Source organism: Rhineura floridana, chromosome 9 (genome assembly GCF_030035675.1).
Source record: "Rhineura floridana isolate rRhiFlo1 chromosome 9, rRhiFlo1.hap2, whole genome shotgun sequence".
Lineage (NCBI taxonomy): Eukaryota > Metazoa > Chordata > Lepidosauria > Squamata > Rhineuridae > Rhineura > Rhineura floridana.
The window spans coordinates 96,970,998-96,996,239 of NC_084488.1; the positions used below are offsets into that span (position 1 = coordinate 96,970,998).

Genomic DNA, 25,242 nt, shown 5'->3' on the forward strand with positions numbered 1-25,242 from the left:
ATCTAATTCATAATCAAGTGTTGACAACTGACCCATTAAACAATTATATGACTGTATTACAGCAGCAGCTTCCCTTCTGTGCTGTGATGTCTGGTAACGCTTCAGGTTCCCTGCAGCAGATTCAGGCAGAGCTGTTTCATTGTTGTTGATTTTTGCTGTAGCTGGCTGCACGGTAAAACCTGATGAAAGGCTTGCAGGGGAGGTGTCAAAGGGAAAGCAAATCCCAGCATACTCCAGGGGAACCAAATAAAGATTCCTTTATCGAATGCTGGCCCTTCAGTCAGTGTTAGGGCAGCCACATTTCCAAATTCCATATAGAAGAGTCTTCCATTTGAAAGGCTATCCATTTGTGTTCGTTTGATTGTTTTTATCTCTGGATATAAACTGTATAGGGAGAACAGGAAAAGACGTACTAGAGGCGATGTCGCTCTGTATGTCAAAGTGGGTATCAAGTCCAGCAAGCTAGAAATCTCAAAAGGGGCAGACTCCTCCACGGAATCGTTGTGAGTGATGATACCAGGCCCCACTGGGAGCATACTATCACCCCGCTGATCAAAATGCTGAGGGAGATCTTGAGATGAAGAATGAAATCAAGGAAGCACCCAAAAGAGGAGATGTTGTACTCTCACATAGACTGGCTTTATATTTGTTCCAGTCACAAAAAAAAGGTAAAATTTCTAGATACCCTAAATCATTGCGCTCCAAAATAGTTGCTCATGGAACCGACCAGAGATGTGGCAATCCTGGATTTAATCTTAAGTAGCACCCAGGACCTGGAGTGAGATGTAAGTCAAAAAGATTGTCAGAAAGACAGGTTATTGCATGGACACTGTTTTATCACCACAGCTTACTTGAATGTCTCTTCCATGGCAGTCTACATCCTAAAAATCTGTGTGTGGTGACTATCTATATATTATTTTATTCCTATTGCAAATTGTAATGACACTTCACCGTGCTGTAAAACCTGGAGTGACTGGCCACATGGGAGATGCCTAATTGTATAGAGGGTTTCCATGATAATGCTAGATATTTCTAGTAGTATCTGTTATTGGTGTGGAAACTTTACATAAAATCTAGAGCATAGGAATGGGGGAGAAATTCAATTCAGTTCCCATTTATCAAATTTGCACTTTCTGAAACAATATGAGAACCAAAACACAGCCATCCCCAAAATTTGCACATATTTGAATTTTGCAATGCAGTTCTCCAACCAATCAACATTTACAAAAATGCATACATTAGAGGACAGTGTGCATACAAATTAATATATTAGTGAAAACAACATAAAATGCATTATATTAGGAGAAATTGCTTGCAAAAATGTGCTCAGTCAAAACTGCAGACATAAATGTGTTTATTAGGAGAAATTCACACTAAAATGCTAAAGAATTTCCATGAGGATTTTTGTTTTTAAAACTTTGCAAATTGCTGCAGAAATGTGGAGAACCGAATTTAAGATTGGAAAAATGAGAAGCTGAGAGAACTGAAACTGATCCTTCCATCGCTACTAGAGCACTGGTCTTTAACTGGTAGGTCGGGACCCAATACTGGGTCATGGCCTGATCTAACATGGATCACAAGAGCATCATACAAATAGATGTTAAAAAAAGTTAAGAAGTGTGTTCCCAAATGTATGTTTGGGTTTAAGGTGGGTCCAGGGTAGGATGGGTGAGAAATTCAATTCAGTTAGCATTTAAAGATGAACTTACCTAATTCATATTTTCTGAAACAAGATGCAAACCAAAACACAGATATCTTTCAAAATCACTAACAAAAAATGTGTATATTAGGAGAAAGTTGCATTAAAATGATGAATTTTCATAGGTCTGGGCTCCTACTGGGAGGAAGGGTGGGATATAAATTTAATAAATAAATATATATATATTTAAAATCACAAACTGATATGGAAATGTGAAGAACTGAACTTAAGATCAGAAAAATGAGAAACTGAAATTGACATATTCACACATCCCTAGTCCTGGGTCTAAAAATGTACTGATCTTCTAGAGAATCCAGACTTTATATTGAGGTAGAGAGAGTTACCTCATGGAGGTGGCCTGCTGCAGAAATGGAGTAATAATGTATAGGCTGGCACTAAGGTTTTGCTGAGGTCTTCTGGTAGTAAAAACAACTAAACCTTAGGATAGGATGGGGGTTTTGTGTGTGTGTATTGAATGTGAATTCACTATATTTCTTTCCTTACAGACCAAAGTAACCAGACAATAAGAGGGGACCATGTCAATAGGCAAGTTACCCAGAAAAGTACACAAGAAACACTTCAGAAAACAACTGAAGCTGCAACTGAATGTAAGTGACGGCAGAGATTCTGGCCTCCTGTACTACCTCCAGACTGCCAGTATTTTTGTGGGAGAAATTCAAGCACATACCAGAAATGTAGGTTTGTGCAATTAACATGGATTAAAGTGCTCTGTCACCCTGGAGCAAGAAATCCACTTTAAAAAAAACCAGATTTTTGCTCTTAGGAAAATAATGGGAAAATGCACTAAAAAGTGTGGGATGAATGAATGATTAATGGGTATAACCTCCCTGCAAACAAAGCAGAATGAATTCTAAAGACTGCACATAATCTACCATCTCTGCACAAGCTTTTTGCAAGCAAATGAGGATGAATGCTCAATAAACAGAGTATATAGAGAAGCCCCTGATCAAAGAGGAAACGAGCAAGTTTGGGATGGAGACTTGTATTTTTTTTTTCATTTTTGACTGATTCATTAACTACTCAGCATCCTTAGCTAATTCCCTAAATTGCCTTAGGGCCAATTGTAATGATAGTTTTTTCCACATAGAGGATATTAGCACTTTTCCATGTGTTCCCTCCCCCATCCCTGTCACACACATGGAAAAGCATTTGCAGGGATTGGCTTCCCATCCTCATGTTGGCAATATACTTCTGCTTGTACATGAGTGTGGACTTGTGGGTATGAGAACATTTTATCAGGACTGATACCAAAAAAGTGAACACATGACATTTAAATTATTTTTCCCCTTTAAAAAAAGGAAGATAGACATTTAAAAAATAAAACCTACTTACCTCTCTAAATCAAAAGCGTAGCAGGCATTCATCTGTTTCTAGAAACTATTTCGACTATATACATCTAGGGCAAATCTCTAGACCCACATGGAATTTTAGAACACTGATACAGGGATGCTGTTGTGTTGTTGTGCCAAGTGAAAGTGTCTAGGCCAGGGTAGTCAACATGGTGCTCTCCATATATCATTGGACTACAACTCCCATCAGCTCCAACCAGTATGGCCAATGGTCAGGAATGATGGGAATGATGGGAGTTGTACCCCAACAAAATCTGGAGGGCTCCATCTGGATTCTCCTGCTGTAGGCTTTTGTATACCTTGCTAACTAAAGCTGCTTGCTTCATGGGCACTGGGCAGTCAGCTTGTTTGTCTGGTAGTCTGTTTAAATTATTATTCCCCAACTTTTGACCAAGGTACCCAGGTTCTTCCATCAATGAATGTAGGCCACATCCCACTACAAACTGGGGTCAAATTGAGATTTTGCAGGTAGCTGGCAAGAAATGGCCTTGGGAAGTTACACAAAGATGTGCTATTGCTTTGCATTTAATGACATGCACTCCCTGTTTGGACGTCTTCTTAGTTTGCATACTTATAAATAAATAGATATCACAAAAGGCCTGCAGACTAGTTCAGATGTTATACCAAACCATGTTTTGGCATTATGTGAATAAACCAGAACATCCTCCTCCCCTCACGCACTGTGATTCCCTCCTTTCCCTTCCTACTTTGTACAAAACATAGTTTGATCTTATATCTAAATCAGTAAACTATGGTTTGAGTTTGCCCTGCAAACCTGAGTGGGTAACCAAGACTTGTAAATGAGTCAGATATGCAGTAAAAGGTCTTGTGAGGAAGACATATAAAGCAACCAATCTGTGCTTTTAACATCTGTATTGATATCTTCTGTCCTATATGACCCCACAGGAATTGTAGTCACTTCATCAGTGGGGATTTACTTTCTTCATATGCCTTAGTGTGAATATAAAAGAGTGCAGTAAATCTCTCATCATGTCTTTTCTTCCTATTATGCATACACAATCATTACAGACCCTCTCAGTTGTTAAGATTGGCAGAGGTGGTTCTCCCACCATCAGATGTTGGCGAGGTTATGCGGGAGAGGGCATTCTCTGTGGCAGCCCCTAAGCTTTAGAATTCCCTCCCAACACAGGCACCTTCATTGTACAGTTTTCATCATATACTGAAGATGCACCTCTTTGGTCTTTGACACCTGAGATATATGTTTTTTCGGACCCACCCTATTCTTTTGATTGTAAATCATTTTTAATACTGTATTTTGACACTGCTTTGGGACATTATGATGAAGGGCAGGTAAGAAATCTGATTATGAAGAAGAAGGCTGCTTTCACACTTTATTCCATTATTCTGACAATTTCGTTCCTGGTAATTTGCACATTATATTTGATCTTTCACACAACACACAAGCTAGCTCCAGAATTCTAGTGGAATGTAGTGGAAGTTTAGCGCTAATTTCCGTGATAAATGATACCAGAAATAATCCGTTAGCAAGGCTGGGAACCCGGAAGATTGCAGGAGTTTATTGCTAGCTGCAGCCGCTCATGTGACCGACATCCCAGCATGTAGTGCCTTCCCGTCCTTTAGTCACGCGGGTTGTTTTTTTTTTTTTTGCCTGATAAACATTGTACCGGTATTCTGGCATCAGTGCAGATAGCAGCAGCATTTCCCACACATACCCCTGTCTTGGTACAACTAAAACTATTTTAAAAGTCAGATCCTAAAGGGAGAGAGCTTTCATGGTGATGGGACAAGATCTTAGACCTCCTACACAGTGAAGAACAGTGTGCATGGTTGAGGGACGAAAACAAGCTGTGTGAAAGACAGTTGTGCAAAATGCTGGTATATCGGCTGAAAAAGCTGCTGTTCCTTAACGCAACAGGTACTGCAGTGTGAAAGGATTTTAGAAATCGGGACAGAAGCGCTACCTTTTTAATCCGTTAAACTAACACAATCAGGCCATGTGTGAAAGCATCCTATGATCCAACTGGGGTGGGGAGAGTCTGGGGCTGTGCTGCCTGGCCCAATGAAAGCTCCTGGGCTCTGGGTGTCCAGAATAGTGGGTACTCCCCACAGTAGGTTCATCAGCAGCAGGTTTATTTGCGCAGGTTTATTTTGTTTAATATAATTAATATACTGTTTGATTGTAGACAGAACTTCTAAGCAGTTCACAAAAATAGAGAAATTTATCAGTAAAAGAGAGTTAAAAATAGGAAATTCAAAATTCAAAAAAAATAATTTGAAAATAAAAATAAAAATCTTCAATAAACTAAGAACAGATTAAAACATATGTTGACTTCTACATGTTTGGGTAGGGTTGCTCGCACAGAAATGTTTTCAGCAGGTGCCGAAGAGTGAAGGTGTCTGCCTGATGACAATAGGCAGGGAGTTCCAGTGTGGAGGTGCTATGATGCTAAACTACAGATCGACTTCTTACCATTGTGGAAAAAAATATTATGTGGCACCTGTAACAGTGCCAGTTCCTCAGATCAAAGCAGTCAAGTGGGTATATATGGGGTAAGTTGATCCTTCAAGTAAACTGATCCCAAGCTGTTAAGGCCCTTATATATTAATAGTAATGCCCTGAACTTGGCCCAGTAATTTCTATAATATGGAGAAAGGGAGGAATTAAAAACAATGTACCTTTCATTTAAAAAAAATAAAAAACATGGATATTGTTTTACATTCCCCACCTCTACAGATTACAGAAACATTCTTTATATATTATAGCCTCCCCTTTGAGCAATCAGTCAGAAGTGTACCTGTTGAGCCTCAGCTAACCCAGAATGGACAGGGAAGGGGGAGGCATGAGTTTCAGGCTCCTCCGCTGCCAGAGGAAGCAGAGTTGGGAATTGTTGAGTCTGAGCAGGACCTTGCGGGAGGGGGTCAGCCTGCACACCAGCCAATTCCCACGGGTCCCGCACTCCCCAAGGAACAGAGCGCGCCGCCCCCAGCTGCTGCAGAAGACTTGTTGGGGGAGGCTCCAGAGACAGTGCCAGCTCCTCCCTTGCCAAGCAGTTCCTAGGAGGATACCAGTGTGGCACAGCCCCCTGATCTTGAGCCTGTTGCTCAGGAACAGGTGTCTTCCGATGAGCCGTTGAAAACACGCTCTCTGTCCCCGCGCTCCTGCCGCTGCGAGAAACGGACAGGGCAAAGACAGGAATTACGCAGGAGTCAGAGATTACGTTCGAAAACGTTCCCTTCTTAAGCTTGCCACTTACAGAGGGGAGTCGTTGAGTCAACTTCCTTCACACACTGCAGAGCATGTCTAGAGAGTAGTTAGGAAATCTAGTGCGTTAGCGCAGGGTTTTCTATGAAGCGCAATGCCTTTGATGTATCCATTACTCTAATAAAATGAGATTTACTTGCACCTACGCTTCAGCCTCGTCCTTCCAGCTCTGAACCGGACAGTACCTGAGCTTAGCTTTATTTGGTTGCCATCCAAAAGGTACAGGCGAAAAGAAACAAATGGCAGGCTATCGCAGTTATTTAGTCAAAGAACTATTTGAGAATGCAAAGGAGGGAGGTTACCTGGCAGTTTCCTTTTCTCATGCCATCTGTTGGTCTGTTGACCACCTACTAGAATGAGACGAGGCAGTGATGCCAAAAATATATAGAGTTTTCTCCCTTTCTTCTTCATAGCTCATTGCCCAACAACAACTTACTCCAGACAACATTGCCCTCCTCATTTTTCAGCAATGACTCTGGAAATCTTCCCAGATTCTCTTTATAGGGCAGCTGCCCGTCTAACTCACAGTCCCCAAAGGAGCAGGAGGTTGCCTGGGAAGAGTCACAGAACAAATTAAATAAATCTGCCAGTCATTGCCTATTTCTTTGGCTTTCTGCAGTGATAAAGCTAATGTGGTGCAATTGCAATATGATTAATAGCATACGGATATAAAGAGCAGCCTTATGCAGAGCTAGATCGCTAGTCCATCTAGATCCGTAGTGGTTATTCTGGGTGCAGGGCCACCAACAGACAGGTAGGAAAGGGTAGGTTTCCAGTGGGCCTGGGGCCCGCAGAGAACCCAGACTCTTAGCTTTCATTTTTAAAACAAAAAACAAAAAATCAATTTTCTACCTGCTCTAGAACCAAAATTAGGCATGTGAGGGGGGGGGCTTGCAATTTCTGCAAAATAAGCTAGCCTGCTGCTCCAAGTCTCCACCCCTTCACTAACCTGAAGTCAGAGCTGTGGTTGATGATTGGGCACCAGCAAATCAAAAGTTGCTATTTTCTCCTCTCTGACTAGTGGCTTGTCTTTCTGTAACCTCTGTTTGATCATAAGGTACTCCCTAGGGTTATTTTTGCAGATTCTACTACACAGTAAATGTGAGAGGGGGTTAAAGAATCCCCCACCCCGACAAAAAAATGGCAAATGCAAAATGAACACTTTGCAAAGAGCTTTTTTTCCCAAGCTTAATTGGGGGGAGGCATTTTCCGTGTGGTAATTGCAATAACACTGCAGGTGTGATACCCCTGAAAATGCCCCCACCACACTTCAGTGAGGTGTGAAAAAAGAAAATCTTCCATAGCGGCTTTCTTCAAGCCTAACTGCAACAAGGAGGGGCAGGTGACGAGGCAATGCTGTGAGCTGGATGGGGAGGCCACAGGGGCTGCATACGGGCCATGGGGTGATGATTATGCACCCTCTGTTTTACAGGGTCCTTTGCATACAAAGCCTGGGTTTGTATAGCCCATTCACTTCTCTGCCATTTAGCAGCCTTAACTATCACACATGGAGGGGAAAGGAAATCCTAAGAATAAATATAATGACCAGGACTCACAACAGAATATGTACTAAGGCTGCAACCCTATGCACATTTACCTTGGAATAAGTGTCATTGAACTCTGTGGAGCTTACTTCTGAGTAAACATGCATAGATTTGGAGTGCATATGTATTAAATATATAAGCATGTTACAAAACTTGGTCCTACATAGATTTTTGGCAAACCATAAATGAAAGTCAGTGGCACGATACCTCTCACTATCATAAATTAAATGTACCCTGGTTCAATGTACACTGTTGGCTTAAAAATGAACTTATTAAAAGTGCATTGTTCAATTCACAGCAAAAGCTTCAAAGCTTGTAGGTGCACAGACTTACTAACAAATCAGTAGTGGCTGGCAAGGACTGTCGCTTGCTCCTACAGGCATTTACATGACAGACATGTAATAGGCCTGAAATAGAAATAGGGACAGCAGTGGATGGCGCAGTGGAGCTGCAATGTGTATCTGAGCACTCTCCAGCTGAGTTGCTGCTGCATACCAGGATGAGGAGGGGGGGGAGAGAGGCAGCGGCAAGGGCCATGCTGAATAAGCATGCTGGCAAGAGCCCCAGATTGGCTCTGCCAGTGCATTTGCACTGCGCCAAGCTCACTGTCGCTTCACCCCTCCTCCTCTCCATCCCAGTGTGCGGCAGCAACTAGGCTGGAGGGAAGTCAGGTAAGTGATACAGCCCCACCACGCCATCCATTTTACTGGTGGCCCCTGACATTACAAAGACATTAATGGCTCCATAAGGCAGAAGAAATCACTAGTATTGCCCTCTGCTCTTCCTAGAGGAACACAGGAAGACCATAGGTCCATCTCATTCAGTACAGTATTGTCTACAGGAAATGGCAGACGCTGTCCAGGGTTTCAAGCACGAGTCTTTCCCATTCCTACCTGGAAAAGCCAGGAATTAAACCTGGGATATTTTTCATGCCAAGTAAATGTTCTACCATTGAGCAACAGCCCCTCCCCTTGCAAGAAGGTGACACTGAAGAGCCCTTTCCTATGGAAAAAGGTTGTAGATTCCTCAAACACTTTCCCTAAATTTTCTGGTGTAACCTGTTCTACACACATCAGTACTGTAGTTTAGGAGAAAGAGGGGAACAGAAAAGAACTGACCGATGTGAGGAACATAATTATTAATTAAAGAGTACAGATCATAATTCCCTTAACTTCTTTGCTACTTAATATCTTTTGATGAAGTCCTGCTACAGTTTCCATCACATGGGAACTACAGATTCACCTCTTAGTAGCCTTCTCAGTAGCAGCCCCAATACATTGGAATTCTTTTCCAACAGGGAACTGTGTTTTAGAAGGCAGATTAAAATCCTTTTCAGAAAGCATTTGGTTATTGTTCTACTGTTTATGTGCTATGCTATTTTTTGTTATTTAACACTTCATCTTGTTTTAATACTTTTGCTTAATATTGCTTTTTAGATTTACATGGATAGGGTAAAATATTTTAAATAAATGGAAATTACAGGCAGAGAGAAAGTTTCTTGGCTAAGACTGTTCTGTTATTTTAATTGGCGACTTCCAACTGATATTATACCACTGTTCTTCAACCTTCAGAAGTTGTTGGGCTACAACTCCCATCAACCCCAGCCAGCTTAGTCAATGGGAGTTGCAGTCCAACAACATCTGGGGACTCAAGGTGGAAGAACAGTGCATTAGGCTATTTTAGCCTCCAGCACTGAGATATAGCAGATACATTTCCTTCAGTTTATCATAGATAAATCTTCTATTATTTATACCCAAATTATTTTTAGCACTCAAAAATCCCTCTGTTGCATTTAATAGATAGGGACTTTCAAAATGATTTATTGATATGATATGCAATTCATACAAAAATCAGTGAGCAGCATTATGATGGATTGGCCGTAATGCTAACCAGTCTCTTGTAGAATGAGGTACACAAGAGATTTAGACTGTTTCTCCTTAACCACACAGTCTTTACATAGAATATATTCTTTGTACCCCAGAAATGGTGGGGAAAAAATAGTGAAGAAGGATGACTAATCTGCTACTTTTATTATATTCTACTAGATGTAAACAGTTTTAATGGAACATTCTAGAACTTCAAAGTTCCACACAGGGGCTTGCTAAGAGCCGTGCACTGTGTTTTGAAGTCCCAGCAATCACCTGATTGGCAGCACTTCAGAAGCCCCTTTTAGCCCAGCCCAGCCACCTTTTTACCTGATAGGCAGGTGGGTGGGCTTGGTTGAAATGGCCTGATAGGCCAATTGGGATGCCTGATAGCTCTCATGAGGCCTGCGGACCAGAGTTTTCTCCTCCCTATTTTAGATGGTCAATAAAATAAAAATATTTAAATAATGTGAGTAACTACTGGAGCAATAGTATGGGCAGCAGCAGAACTTAAAAGCAGAGACACTGCTGAATCCCCAGCCCCACTACTTGCAGCAACCAGAAGAAGAAGGTTGTTTTGCTATGGAAACTCCAGGGCTAGCCAGCACATGTGCCTGGATTATGGGCCCCACTACAGCTTGCAGATCACTGAGCCAGGGGATCCTTGGCTGCCCCACCTCCTGCCTCTTTTCAACCTCTGAAATGCCATATTTTGGGGATTTACACTGGCTGCTACCAGTGGGGATACTGCCAGTGGTAGCTTCCATCCATCCATACTTTTGGCAGAATGGGAACTTCCATGGCAGTGGGGCATCTCCAACAGTGGAGGTGGGCAGAAGGACAATGATACTTCATCCAAACCACCTCCAGCACAGAGGAACAAGGTTTAGCTTTCTCTGTCCTGTATTTGTAAATGCTTTCAAAAATATAGCACTTGAATTGTCCCAAAAACGTCCGTTTGTTTTTTAATCACTTGGGTTTTCTGAGAGCAGGGCAAATCTTTTCACAAATGAAGAAATTCCCCAACACACTGGTGTGGGCAGAGAAATGCTATCACAAAAGAAAGAAAGAAAGAAAGAAAGGGAGAAAATATATGCATTATAAAGACAAAAATGTCAGGGCTCTTTTTTTATATATAATTTTTTTATTATTCAAATTTTTCAAAAGACAAACAAAACAAAGTCAAACAACAAAAACATAACAATACAACAAAAGAAAAAAATAGTTGACTTCCGATTTGTCGCAGATCAGCTATAAGTATATAATATATATCAAACCTGTCCCTTAATATATACATACAGGATCACTTTTCTCCATAGGTTATCTTAGTTAATCGTCAAATCCCAATATCATCGTTTTATTTTGATCTTTCAACAAAAAGTCTAAGAGAGGCTTCCATTCCTTAAGAAATGTGTCTGTCGATTTTTCTCTAAGTAAGCATGTCAATTTATCCATCTCTACTAAGTCCATTAATTTCAATAGCCATTCTTCCGTTGTTGGAAAAATGTCAGGGCTCTTAAGTATATGCAAGAATTCAATGAACCGTAATAATGAATGCCAGATTATTTTTTAAAGAAATAGCATCACATCGTAGACAGGCAGAATACTGCTGACAAGCATAAGATTGCTATTAACTCAATAAGGCTGAGCCTGGATCAGCAAAGCAGTGGTCTCCTTTTAACCAGATCACCAGTGTCACTGAAGAACTCTATAACAAAACCCCTGAAAAGCATTACACAAACCATACACTATTGTAGAAAATTGATTTATATGCTGCATATACACAGAGAAGGAGGGAGGGAGAGAGTGCTGTGAAGTCAGGGTACTTGGATTTAATTCAGTTTAAATCTCTTGGAAGCAAATTATACTTTGTTGGCTTAAATTGCAAGTACTTGAAATGAAAAATGAAGGTGTACAATTGGGTTGCATCCAAGTAGACTGGGCTATTTGAGTTGTGGGTTGTTCCTAGCTAAAGATGGGGGAGAAATTTGCTTCCATTCTCATTCAAAGTCAGACCTACCTAATTCACACTTTATGAAACAATACACAAACTGAAATACAGTCCTTTTATTTATTTAATTTATTTATTTTATTTATTTATTTAATTACGCTTTTAAACCTCCCTATAGCAACGAGCTCTCAGGGCGGTGTACAGCAAGATAAAACCACATTTAAAAATGAACAAGTGTGGAGTACAGCATACAATATAAAACATATTTAAAAACAAAATTAGAATACAAATTAAAATAAAAATACAATTACAGTTAAATTTAAAATAAAATTAAATTTAAGCTTAAAATGCCTGGGCGAAGAGGTAGGTTTTTACCTGGCACCGAAAAGATAACAAAGAAGGCGCCAGGCGTATCTCATCTGGGAGGGCATTCCATAATTCGGGGGCCGCCACTGAAAAGGCCCTAGATCTAATTGTTGTTCTCCGGGCCTCCCTATGAGTTGGGACCCAGAGAAGGACCTTAGATGCCGAGCGCAGTGAACGGGTAGGTACATAGCGAGAGAGGCGTTCCATCAGATATTGCGGTCCGATGCCGTTAAGGGCTTTATAGGTAAGAACCAACACTTTGAATCTGGCCCGGAAACATATAGGTAGCCAGTGCAGTTGGGCCAGAATAGGTGTTATATGGTCGAATTTCTTCGTCCCAGTAAGAACTCTGGCCGCAGCATTCTGCACTAGCTGAAGTTTCCGAATCGTCTTCAAAGGTAACCCTACGTAGAGTGCATTACAGTAATCCAATCTAGAGGTTACCAGAGCGTGAATAACTGAGGCTAGGTTCTCCCTGTCCAGATAGGGTCATAGTTGGGCTACCAGCCAAAGCTGGTAGAACGCATTCCGTGCCACCGAGGCTACCTGAGCCTCAAGTGACAGGAGCGGATCTAATAAAACCCCCAAACTACGGACCTGCTCCTTTAGGGGGAGTGTAACCCCATCCAGAGCAGGTCTGACATCAACCACCTGGGCAGAGTACCCCCCCACCAACAGCATCTCAGTCTTGTCAGGATTGAGTTTCAGTTTATTAGCTCTCATCCAGTCCATTATCGCGGCCAGGCAGCGGTTCAGTACATTGACAGCCTCACCTGAGGAAGATGAAAAGGAGAAGTAAAGTTGCGTATCATCAGCATATTGCTGAAAACGCACTGCAAAACTCCTGATGACCTCACCCAGCGGCTTCATATAGATATTAAAGAGCATGGGGGACAGAACTGAACCCTGCGGGACCCCATATTGGAGTACCCAGGGACTCAAGTAATGCTCCCCAAGCATCACCTTCTGGAGGCGATTCCCAAGATAAGAGTGCAGCCACTGCCAAGCAGTGCCTCCAATTCCTAAGTCTGTGAGTCGCCCCAGAAGGGTACCATGGTCTATGGTATCAAAAGCCGCCGAGAGATCAAGGAGAACCAACAGAGTTACACTCCCTCTGTCTTTATCCCGACAGAGGTCATCATACAGGGCGACCAAGGCTGTTTCTGTACCAAACCCCGGCCGAAAGCCCAATTGAAATGGGTCCAGATAATCAGTTTCATCCAAGAGAGCCTGGAGTTGGTGAGCGACCACGCGCTCTAGAACCTTGCCCAGAAATGGAACATTTGCTACCGGTCTATAGTTGTTAAAATTATCAGGGTCCAAGGAGGGCTTTTTTAGGAGCGGTCTCACCACCGCCTGTTTCAGGCAGAGTGGGACCACTCCCTCACGTGAAGAGGCATTAATCACCTCCTTGGCCCAACCGGCTGTTCCATTCCTGCTAGCTTTTATTAGCCATCAGGGGCAAGGATCCAGAGCAGAAGTGGTCGTCCGCACCTGTCCGAGCACCTTGTCCACATCCTCGAGCTGTACCAACTGAAACTCATCCAATAAAACCGGACAAGACTGTGTTCTGGACACCTCATTAGATTCAACTGCTACAATATTGGAGTCAAGGTCCCGGCGGATGTTAGTGATCTTATCTTGGAAGTGCCTCGCAAACTCATTACAGTGGGCTATTGATGGTTGTATTGCATCCGGAGGACCAGAGTGTAGAAGTCCCCGGACAACTTTATAAAGTTCCGCTGGGCGGTTACAAGATGACTGAATAGAGGCAGCAAAGTACTGCTTCTTTGCTGCCCTCACCGCCTTCACATAACGTTTGGTAGAGGCCTTCACAAGAGCATAATTACAGCCGTCGGGAGTTCGCCTCCATTTGCACTCAAGCCGTCTCCTTTCTTGCTTCATCACTCTTAGCTCCGAGGTAAACCAAGGAGCCAATTGAGCTCTGCAACGGAGAGGGCGCACCGGGGCGATTGTGTCAACTGCCTGGGTCATTTCCGTATTCCACAGAGTGACCAGGGTTTCGACAGAATCATCAGTTTTATCAGCCGGAAAATTCCCTAGAGCCCTTTGAAATCCCTCAGGATTCATTAGTCTCCGGGGACGGACCATCTTAATCGGTCCTCCACCCTTGCAGAGGGGAGAAGACAATGTGAGTCTAAATCTCAATAGGTGGTGATCTGTCCATGACAAAGGAATAGATGTAAAATTCCTTACTCCCAGATCACCATCCCCTAACCCAGTGGCAAAAATCAAGTCTAGAGTATGTCCTGACACATGCGTAGGGCCAGTAACAAATTGAGACAGCCCCATGGCTGTCATGGAGGTCATGAAGTCCTGAGCCGCTCCAGACAAAGCAGCCTCGGCACAGATGTTGAGATCCCCCAATACCAGAAGCTTGGGGGATCGCAACACCAAATCCGAGACCTTTGAAATTTGCCCTTATCCACATTTTGCAGTGCAGTTCCCCAGTCAAGTAATGTATACAAAAATGTATTATATTTGGGAAGTTTGCTTTGCAAAAGTGTGCATATTAGGCAAAACTACATACAAAAAAATGTGTGTATCAGGAGAAATTTGCATGCTGGTGAATTTTCTTGGGGACTTTTTAAATAAAAAAATCACAAACTGGTGCACAAATCTGGAGAACTTAAGGTTGGGAAAAATGAGAAACTCACTAGTGGAACCAATCTGGCACTCCAGCCAGCATGGTTGCATGGCGCCAACCTCCCTGTGCCTGTCTCCATCCCAGTATACTGCAGCAATTCAGCCAGGTACAGGTCAGGTTAGTGGTGAAGCCCCATCACACCGTCAGCTGCTGCCACTATGGTGGGATGTATTGTATTGTTATTATTGTTATTGTTTTATTTATTAAATTTATATCTTGCTCTTCCTCCTGGAAGGAGCCCCAGGCGGCAAACAAAAACACTGAAAGCACTTTAAAGCATCTTAAACACAAAAGATTTTAAAACATATTAAAACAAAACATTTTTAAAAGCATATTTAAACAAAACATCTTTAAAAAACTTTAAAAACAACTTAAAAACCAATTCCAGTGCAGTGATCAACTGGGTATATAAGGGGTAAAACGATCTTTCAGGTATCCTGGTCCCAAGCTATATAGGGCTTTGTACACCAAAACTAGAACCTTGAACTTGGCCCGGTAGCTAATGGGCAGCCAATGCAATTATTTCAATAGTGACCTAACATGTTGCCCCAGGGAGCAGTTGTGCCGCCGCATATTGCACCAGCTGCACCTTCTGGACCATCCTCAAGAACAGTCCCACATAGGGTGCATTACAGTAATCCAGCCTGGAGGTTACCGTTGCATGCACAATAGTGGCATACTGTTGACACTGTAAGTGCAAGCACCGAAAGACAGGATCATCCCTCTTATACTAGTAAGTGTATTTGTATTTAGATTATAGCCGCTATTTCTAAATTGGAATCAATGCAGATATAGTAGCTTATTCGAATTTTATGCAGATATTTGCCCTCCTGTGTCCTCTCTTCTGGTGATACGCAAGTGCCCTCCCTAATATCATATGTCATGTGTGTGTGCATGTGTGCATGAGACTTTATGTCAGGAGTACAGGCCTATGTGAAAAAGGAAGCCCTTGGCTGTCTGAATGCGTTCATTGCCTCCTCCTGGATGAATGTATGCAAGCCTGCATGAGATGGGAGAGAAACAGAATCAAAGCAGTTTCTGTTGTCAGACTGATATCATACTTGCTCTTTAAACTATATGTGACTTGGAGTGGGGAAGCAGAGTGGGGGGGGCAGGGAGAGAGAAGACAGCTGCATTTGTGTCCAGTGGTTAGTTGTAATTTTTTAAAGAGCAGAAAAGGTGCCAGTATATTGTTGTTATATGCCTTCAAGTCGATTACAACTTATGGCAGCCCTATGAATCTTTTTTGGATATATCCATAGCGTTTTCATGGTAAGAGGTATTCGGGTGGTTTACCATTGCCTTCTTCTAAGTCTACGGGACCCGGTATTCCCAGACGGTCTCCCATCCAAGCACTAACCAGGCCTGACCCTGCTTAGCTTCAGAGATCAGGCAAGATTGGGTGTGTTCAGGGTATTATGGCCATAGGCAGTGCCAGTATACACAGGTGGGCAAATACATCCATTTCAGATCTCTTAGTTTCTCATCTTTTCCAATCAAGCCCAGTTCTCCACATTTCCACATCAGTTTGAGAATTTTTTCTAAAGTTCTTATGAAAAGTTATCAGCATTTTAGTGCAAATTTCTCGTACTATACACATTTTATATGCAATTTTCCCCAATATATACATTCCTGTATGTTATTTTCACTAAGATATGCAGTTGAATGCACACTTTACCCTAGCGTATGCATTTTTTGGTACACATTGCTTGGTTGGAGAACTGCATTGCAAAATTCAGAGAAATGCACACATTTTGAAGGATGGCCGTGTTTCGGTTTACACATTGCTTCAAAAAGTGTAAATTAAGCAAGTTTACCTTTAAATCAAAACTAAAGCTAACTTCTCCCTCTACCCCTCCTGGTATACTCTGAATATTTTAATTTGATCATCGCTTTTCTTTCTTGCAGACAACACTGTAAGTGCAAGCGCCAAAAAACAGGATCATCCCTCTTATACCAGTAAGTAAACGTGATGTGTTCCCTCCCAGTTCCTCATGTGAAGCTTGTGCAAGAAGAAGAAGGTGCTTGGTTCTAAAGTAGCTGCTGAAATAAAATGGCCACACGCTTACTTCAGTCCATGGCATATGGGGAACCTAACCACGAAAAGACATTCTACCTTGCCTGTCTCAGAACTTTCAGAGAGAGAGAGAGGACATGATGAGCACACAACTGACACTGCCTTTCATGCTGTGTGCCCTGCAATTATTCCTGAGGTTGCAGGTCAATATATCATACAATTGAAACACCTAGACCAGGTCACTCTCACAGAGCTGGCTTAGGGACGTGAGTGCCCAAAGCAGGAATGGGGGAACTTTTTCAGCCAAGGGCCACATTCCCTTCTGAGAAACCTTCCAAGGGCCACATGACGGTGGATGGGGTCAGAGGCAAAAGTGAACACAGCAATGAATGTAAGTTTTATCTTTGTAGAGTAGGTGAGTTTCTACACACACACCTTTCTGTCCTCTATCCAGTCAATCGAAAAGGGCACAATCCAAACTGGCAAAAACCTGTAGAGTCCACTTCTCACTGCCTTTGCCATTTGGGCAGTCTCGTGTGGAAGAAGATAGCTCGTCAAGCAGTCAGGCTCCAAGCTACTCAGTGCTTTCTAGATAACCACTTCCACTTCGCATTGTGCTCAGAAAATGGGCTGGCAGCCAGTGGAATTGTTTAAGATCTAGACTAGAATGCCTGTAGCTCAAAGCATCCTACTGTGGATTACAGGCATTCTAGTCTAGACCTTAAACTCCTTTGGGCTGTGTTCTAGCTCCACTGCCAGAGGAAGTACGCCTCTGAGTAACAATGGCTGGGAATCACAGGTGGGGAGAGTACTGTTGGGCTCAGGCAGAGCTTGGAAAAGTTCTTTTTTGAACTACAACTCCCATCAGCCCAATCCAGTGGCCATGCTGGCTGGGGCTGATGGGAGTTGAAGTTCAGAAAAGTAACTTGTCCAAGCTCTGGGCTCAGGTTGTGCTTTTGGGCTTTCCACGGGCATCCGGTCGGCCACTGTGAGAATAGGATGTTGGACTAGATGGGCCTTTGGTCTGATCCAGCACAGCTCTTCTTATAATTTCGTTATTACTAGAAAATGTGACCACTGGATATTTTCAGTCTGCATGTAGGTTGAGGCATTGACCGCACATTGGGGAAGGGTCATAGCTCAGTGGTAGAGGATCTGCCTTGCATGCAGAAGGTCCCAACTTCAGTCTGGCATCTCCAGGTAGGACTGGGAGAGACTCCCTGCCTGAAAGCCTGGAGAGCTGCTGCCAGTCAGTGTAGATAATATTGAGCTAGATGGATCAAGGGTCTGACTCAGTATAAGGCAGCTTCCTATGTTTCTTTGTTCCTATATTGAAGGCAGTGGTTCAGCCCAGGATAAGCAAACTCACATACATGGGGTGGAGTGTTGACACGCCCACAAAACAGATATTCTCATGAATGAAATTGCCAAAAAAAAAGTATCAACAGTCATTACAGCAAAGTGTGATTATATATATCCCTTTGCTGTAGTGATTATTGACACTTTTTTTGTAATTTCCTTCTTAATTCACCTGAAGAGAGTGTTATAATCCATTAGGCCTGTCAACAAAGTGTATATATAGAATTCAGAGCTTGGAAAAGTTACTTTTTTGAACTACAGCTCCCATCAGCCTAATCCAGTGGCCATGTTACCTAGGGCTGATGGGAGTTGTAGTTCAAAAAAGTAACTTTTCCAGGCTCTGACACAGATGCAGGCTTCAGAGCAAAGATGCTGCTGTTTGCTGAAGAGGCTTTGGGATGAACAGGGGAGGAAGTCAAGCTGTATCCTTTCATAAAGGCTGTATGCCTGCCACCTAGTGGTTGCACTGGGGGGGGAAATCTGCAAATTAAATAAGAGCTTCTACCAAAGGCATCCTGTGGAAAGTGATCAGAGAAAGTATCAGCATAGGAGATTTTATTTTATTTTATTTTATTTCTTTCCCCCCAAAAAAATCATATTCTTTTGTTTTGTTATTTCAACATTACAATTCATAACAAATTAAATTTTTAAAAAGAAAAAAGGAAAAGGAAAAGGAAAAAACAAAGAGAAAGTCAAATTAATCTGCAAACTATATATTACAATCAGGAGCGGGTAAAAACATAATTCCATGTATATAGTCAAAATATTTTTTTCGTCTTGTTCATTTAGAACATTACAAGTGTGCTAAAGTACCTACCAATTTATTCCATGTATTCAGGGAATCACATTTTACGACTGATTATCTGACCTCATTTCTTCCTTCCCTTTTCCATATACCCAGTTACCAAAAAGTTCTATTCATCTACGCCATATTTCTACATAGACCACAAGTATTGGGTTCCTGCGTGTATCATCATTTGTATAAGACATAAAGTCCTGCCATATTACTAAGAATTGATCTTGTATAGTTTGTCCCTTAGATGATCCAAAGTTTGATCCAATCTTCATTTTCTATTTCCATTTCTCAATTAGATTCCCACCATTCTTTCTGATGATCATTTTGACCATAATCCAGATATAATAAGGGTTTATAAAATCTAGAAATAAATCCTGATTCCAATGTTAGTGTCCCTATTATAATTTTCTCAAATATGGTTAACTGTGTCTTAGCTTCCCTTTTAGTTTCTGAATTTAGGACAAATTATTGAAGTTGGCATCCTTATAACCATGGGAATGGGATATTTCCTAACTTATTTTTCAACATTTCTAATTATATTGGTGTCCCATCAGTACTGAAAAAGTCTATCAAGCCATACTGTATACATTTTGGCTTTCCATGACTGTAGATTATACATCCTCCCCTTATTTCTGAACGCTGGATGATATTCAAGTGATATAATTGAAAGCGTTCCTGGTGCTAGTTGAGCCTTCCTTTTTAACCATATCTTATAGGTTGTATATGTGAATTTATTATTAATTCATTGCATTATCCTACACTCATGTTTCAGGAGAGGAATCGTACTTAATGGAGTGTCCTCCTTAATGTGATTTTCCATCCTCACCTATTGTACTTCTTCCTCTTCTTTAATTAAAGATACCATATGCATTAATTGGCAAGCGTCATTATATATATTAAGATTAGGTATTCCCCAACTGCCTTCAATCGCCAACCCATATAACAGAGACAAGTTATTAATCTTAGATTGTCATTTTCTAATTTGGCTGGGGGGGATCCAAACAGGTAATGTTTGAAAAAGGTACAATAGTCATGGAAGGACTAACATTTTAACTGCTGTTAATCTATCCATAACAGAAAGGTTCATCTTTTTCCATCTTTGTACCTCTTTATTTATGTTTTTCCAGCATATCCCATAGTTCACCACATATAACTTATGTAATTTTTTGTTATTTGTATACATAGATATCTAGATTGTGTTCTAGTTACCAGAATTTTAATTAACTTAGTAAATTCATTTTGTATCTCTGGAGGGGTATTGAAAAACGTAACTTCTGATTTTTCAAAATTTACCCTTAGACCGGCCACTGTTTGAAACTGTTATGATTGGTACTGTTATCAGCTGATCCCTTGTGTATAAAACCATGTCATCTGCATATAACCCAATTACATATTCCTTTTCTTTAATAGTCACCCCTCCTCCCTGTAGCACTGTTCTCAGTCTTATGGCTAAATTGCCAATGCAAATAAAAGTGGGGAAAGAGAACAACCTTGCTTTGTTCCCCGACAGAGGACTATTTGTTTATTCTCACTTTCACTGTTGAATCGCTATATATTTGTTCCAATATCTTTGTAAATTTAGGGCCAGATCTGTACTTTTTAACAACTTCAATTAAATAATTTGGTTCAAGACAATCAAAGGCTTTAAAGATATCTAAAAACAAAACAGTGAGTGGGTCCTTTGTTTGCTTACTGTTATATATTATGTTAAGAAGTTTTCTAATTGGATCTGTAATCCGCCCGGGAACAAGGCCCAATTGGTCTTCATGAATATGTTTTACTATAAACATCTTCAATTTTATTTCAATATTTTATAGCCTAAGTTTAGTAAAGAAATTGGACAGAAAGATTGAACAAATGATAAATCCTTAAAGGGTTTTGGTATAGCTACTATCCTAGATTGTTTCCTTGTTGGGGAAATTGAGGCACCATTCAGGACAGCGTTAAACAGTTATATGTGGAGTTATAATTTCTTTATATGTTTTATTTATTTAGTTAGTTAGTTAGTTAGTTAGTTAGTCAGTCAGTAAAATAAAGCAGTGTATCCATCTGGCCCCAGGGCCTTTCCTACCTTCAGCCTTTTAATTACATTTTCAGTCTCCTCTGCCATTATAGGCTGTTCCATTATATTATTTTCTGTAGCCTCTAAGGCAGGTGTTTGAACTGAATTCAAGAAACCTTTTATCTTATCCAAGGGGGGGGGGGGAGAAGATTCATATAATGTGCTATAAAACTTGCAAATTCATCACATTTGTTTAGTCAAATAAAGTGTTTCACCTGATTTACTTTTTATTCCAGATACCAGGGTTTTTTGCCTTCTTTTTTCTAAGCCTATTTGCCATTATCTTAGATCCTTTCCCCCATATTCATAACACTTTTGTTTCAATAAATTAACCACAGTCTTGTTTGTTTCTAGCATCTCTAGTTCCTTTTAAAAGTTTGTACACCTTTTTAGGTCCTATTGCATAGTACACTCGTACCAAATTATGAATATCTCATTCTAACCCTTGTTCTTTCTCCTGGGACCAGCATTACGTTGTTGCCTTTTCTTTAAAGCAAATCCCCCTAATAATGGCTTTTATTGCCTCCCCAAGCACTCCTTGAGAGAACTCTGCTATGTTATTATCATTAAAATAATTAATGAGGTGATTTCTCAATGATTCTTTAACCTCCCGATTTGCAATTAAAGTTGGGCTGAAGGACCAAATGTATGAGCTCTGTTCTGGAGGAGCCAATGTGAGAGCTGCCTCCACTGGGGCATGATTTGTTATTTTAATAATAACAATCTTAGATGATTGTACCATTGACATTAAGGATGTTGTGACTAGTATAAAATCAATACATGTTTGAGTTTGAAATCTTGGGGAGTTGAACATAAAACTCCTGGATGCCCTTCTCCCCAAACTTCTCTGATATCCCATTCTTTAAATATTTTAAGAAGACTTAATTGGTTTTTACAGTTATTAAAACTCTTTCTAGTTTTGCATTGTTGCTTCCATTTTTTATTTGATAGATCCTTCATTGTCATGCCTTCTAAGTTCCAGTTCAAATATCCCCCTATAATCAGCATAGTTTTTATTTTATTTTATTTCTCATTTCAAAAAGAAAGGAAAAAAGAATGTAAGTTTTTATGTGTGAATGAAAAAAAATTTCTTCATTGCATGCAGCCATTATTTTGCCAGTCATCATTGCCTTGATCGTCATATCTCTCTCAGTATTCCTTCTGGTGGCATTGTACAGAATGTGCTTGAAAACAACTCCAGGTATTTATTCAACTTTTTTTTATTTAGAAAATATTTAAAATGGGTTTTAATTATGGTCTTTATTATAATTGTAGCTGCAACATATTTGTTAGAATATTTTTGTACTCATTGAATTTTTTGTGAGAACTAGTTTTATTTTTAATTGTGATGTTCAATATGTTACATCTTTAAAAGCTTATTTTGCATTTTGCATTTAAAGACACTCCAAACAATTAGCTAGAATTTTTTTTTTACTTATAAGGCTACTCATGAAAGTCTGTCTGTAGCTTCCGTGACTAGGGACTGCAGAATCCCTAATGTGCTTCCCTCACAAAACTGTAGTAGCTGATACTCCACTGAGTATCATTTCTTCCACTTCTGATGTTCAAGCTGTGAGTACTGCTTCTTATGCAGCCAACAAGCGACATCATCCAGCACCCTTGCACAAGAAGGAGCTATCAAAAGGCTTATTGAAACTCCAAGGTTTGCAGAAAATCAGTAGTGACCCCCAAATGGCCCTATGAGGACTGATCATGCTTCGTTTGCATGGAATACTGACTGACTATTGCAAAGAGGAGCTGGGGGAGGGCAATCAATGGAATAGCTGAAAACCTGAATGGCAGCTCTCCATACTACAACATTTTGTTCCAAGTCCCACTTGCCCCTATTTAATACCATTCACATGAGTAGCTTTTTGCTCTCTTAGAAAAGAGGAGATAGTTAGGCTCCCATTCTTATTGCTCCAGGAATTGCTTCTGGCTGTATACTTCTGGCAAGTAATTCAGTCCTTACTGCTGAATTCAGAGATTGCTCACATTGCGTGCTTACAACAATATACTAGAAGAACAATCATGGTATGTTAAAGATTGAAAGATGATGGAAAAGACCAGGGCCATATCTGCACTATGCTTTTAAAGCACTATTATATCACATTAACACTCATAGCTTTCCCCCTAAAGAATCCTGGGATCTGTAGTTTAAAGGTGCTGGGACTTGTTAGGAGACCCCTCTTCCTCTCACAGGCCTACAGTTCCCAGAGTGGTTTAACAATACATCCCTTTTCCCAGAGAACTCTGGGAAATGTAGCTCTGTGAGGGGATTAGTGGTTTCCTCAACTATGGTTCCCAGGATTGTTTAAGGAAAGCCATGACTGTTAAAGTGATATAATAGTGCTTTACATGTATGGTGAGGATGGGGCCTAAGCTAGAAACCTACTCTCTGACACACATAGCTGGAATATTAACATAATGTGAATTTCCTTCTCCTTCCAGAGAGACAAGAAAATGGAACTGAACAGTAAGTTGTTTCTGTTTCTTCCTGTCCTTCTGATCCTTCATAATAAGACACAGACACCTTATGGCAGTTGTCTCTCCATGGCAGTGATACCAACATGGTGCCCTCCAGGTATTGTGGGAATCCAGAACCCACCAGCTCCAGCTAGCATGGCCAGTGGTCAGGAATGATAACTGTAGTCTAACGACATCAGGAGGACATCACATTGGCTACCTCTGGTATAGTGCTCCAGGTTTTGAAAACCTGATTCTGCAACTAGAAGCAGTTCAGATGATCTTCCAATCCTCTGGATTCCTGTATCTGCAACCCAGTTCCTATTTTCCTCAAATTCAGATGAATCCAGCTGTGGCACTGGTTTTCTGACAGTGTCTGCTATTATCCATTTCTTTTGAGACACAAATTCAGCAACTGCTTCCGCCTTATCAAGAAAGTCTTTACATCGCAACAGAGTGTGGGCTCAATCCTTCCCATTAATTAGCATGACAAGGAGGGATGGAGGAGAAATTCAGTTCACATTTAAAGCTGAATCTATCAAGTTTGCACTTTCCAAAACAATATGAGGACTGAAACAGCCATCCTTCAAAATTCACACTTGTCCAAATTTTGCAATGCAATTCTCCAACCAACATTTACAAAAACGCATATATTAGAGGAAAATGTGCATAGAAAGGAATATATCAATGAAAATAACATTCAAAATTGCATTATATCAGAAGAAATTCCTTGCAAAAATGTGTACATTAGTCAAAATTGCATACAAAAATGTGTTTATTAGGATAAATTTGAACTAAAATGTTAAAAATTCCCATGAGGAAAATCACAAATTGCTGCAGAAATGTGGAGAACTGAATTTAAGACTGGAGAAATAAGAAACTGAGAAAACTGAAATTGACAGAACTTCCCATCCCCTAGTGACAAGAGATTTGCAGTCTGTTGTTCATTTCAAGACGTCTGTTCACACAACCAGATGTTCTCACACATATCAAACATTTCTTCTTGATCTGTGTGTGTGGCTTCTCCACATCTTTAACTATATAAGAACAAAATGCAACTGATCTCCATTCAAGTTCATGCAACTGTATCAGTGTACCTCCTACTTCTGTAGCTAATGGCATCTGTAATCACCAATGTGGGCCTGTTGCGGTCACAAAATTTCAGAATGAGGGCAGTTGAGGGGATTGATTTCTTTGATTCCCCTAAAATAGTCTCTTGCTCACATTCCCAGAGTCAGACGACATACTTCTTCTGTTTAGAGTTGAAAGGGACCTTGATAATCACCTACAATTGTTGCTACAGCATCCTTAATAGCCTCTACTAAAAAGGCCACCCCAGCTTCTACTTAAAAACCTTTCATGAAGGACAATCCACCACTTTTAGCAGCAGTCTGTTCTGCTGTTGAACAGCTTGCACCCTGTGGTGGCTGCTGCCCATTGGGACTCGTAGGGTGGAAGGCAGGGAGGCCAACAGTAGGTGGAGCCACAGCCAATGACAGGCAGAGGCAACTAATTCTAGTTTTGTCCCCATCCTCCTCCCTGCTGAGTTCTGTAAGAGCAACACAGAGACTAAGGAGGAGGAAGTTGACAGCCAGGGAGTAGCAGGTGGCATGGTGGGGTGGTGGCATTCACCTGACCTTCCTGCAGCAGAGTCACTGCTACTTACTGGGAGGGAGAGTGAGAAGAGTGAGACAGCAGAAATATTGATGCTGTGCAAATGCACCGGCAAATGCATCAGTTTTGGCTCTGCTGGTGCATTTGTGTAGCTGGTGCATTTACTCTCCTTCCTGGTAAACAGCAGCAACTCTGCTTCTGGGAGGTCATATGAGTGCCAC

General features: G+C 41.0%; 1 protein-coding gene and 1 pseudogene across 4 annotated transcripts in view; one reads left to right on the forward strand and one right to left on the reverse strand.

Moving 5' to 3' along the window:
- EMCN (endomucin) overlaps positions 1–25,242 on the forward strand; it is a 71,287-nt gene that overhangs the window by 36,476 nt on the left and 9,569 nt on the right. For all 4 annotated transcript variants that reach the window (XM_061582863.1, XM_061582861.1, XM_061582860.1 and 1 more), the window contains 4 exons: positions 2,206–2,307; positions 16,616–16,666; positions 22,047–22,142; positions 23,393–23,417. In XM_061582863.1, coding sequence (XP_061438847.1) covers positions 2,206–2,307; positions 16,616–16,666; positions 22,047–22,142; positions 23,393–23,417 — 274 coding nt within the window. The remainder of the gene's footprint in view (positions 1–2,205; positions 2,308–16,615; positions 16,667–22,046; positions 22,143–23,392; positions 23,418–25,242) is intronic.
- On the reverse strand, positions 16,019–16,137 carry LOC133364677 (5S ribosomal RNA; annotated as a pseudogene).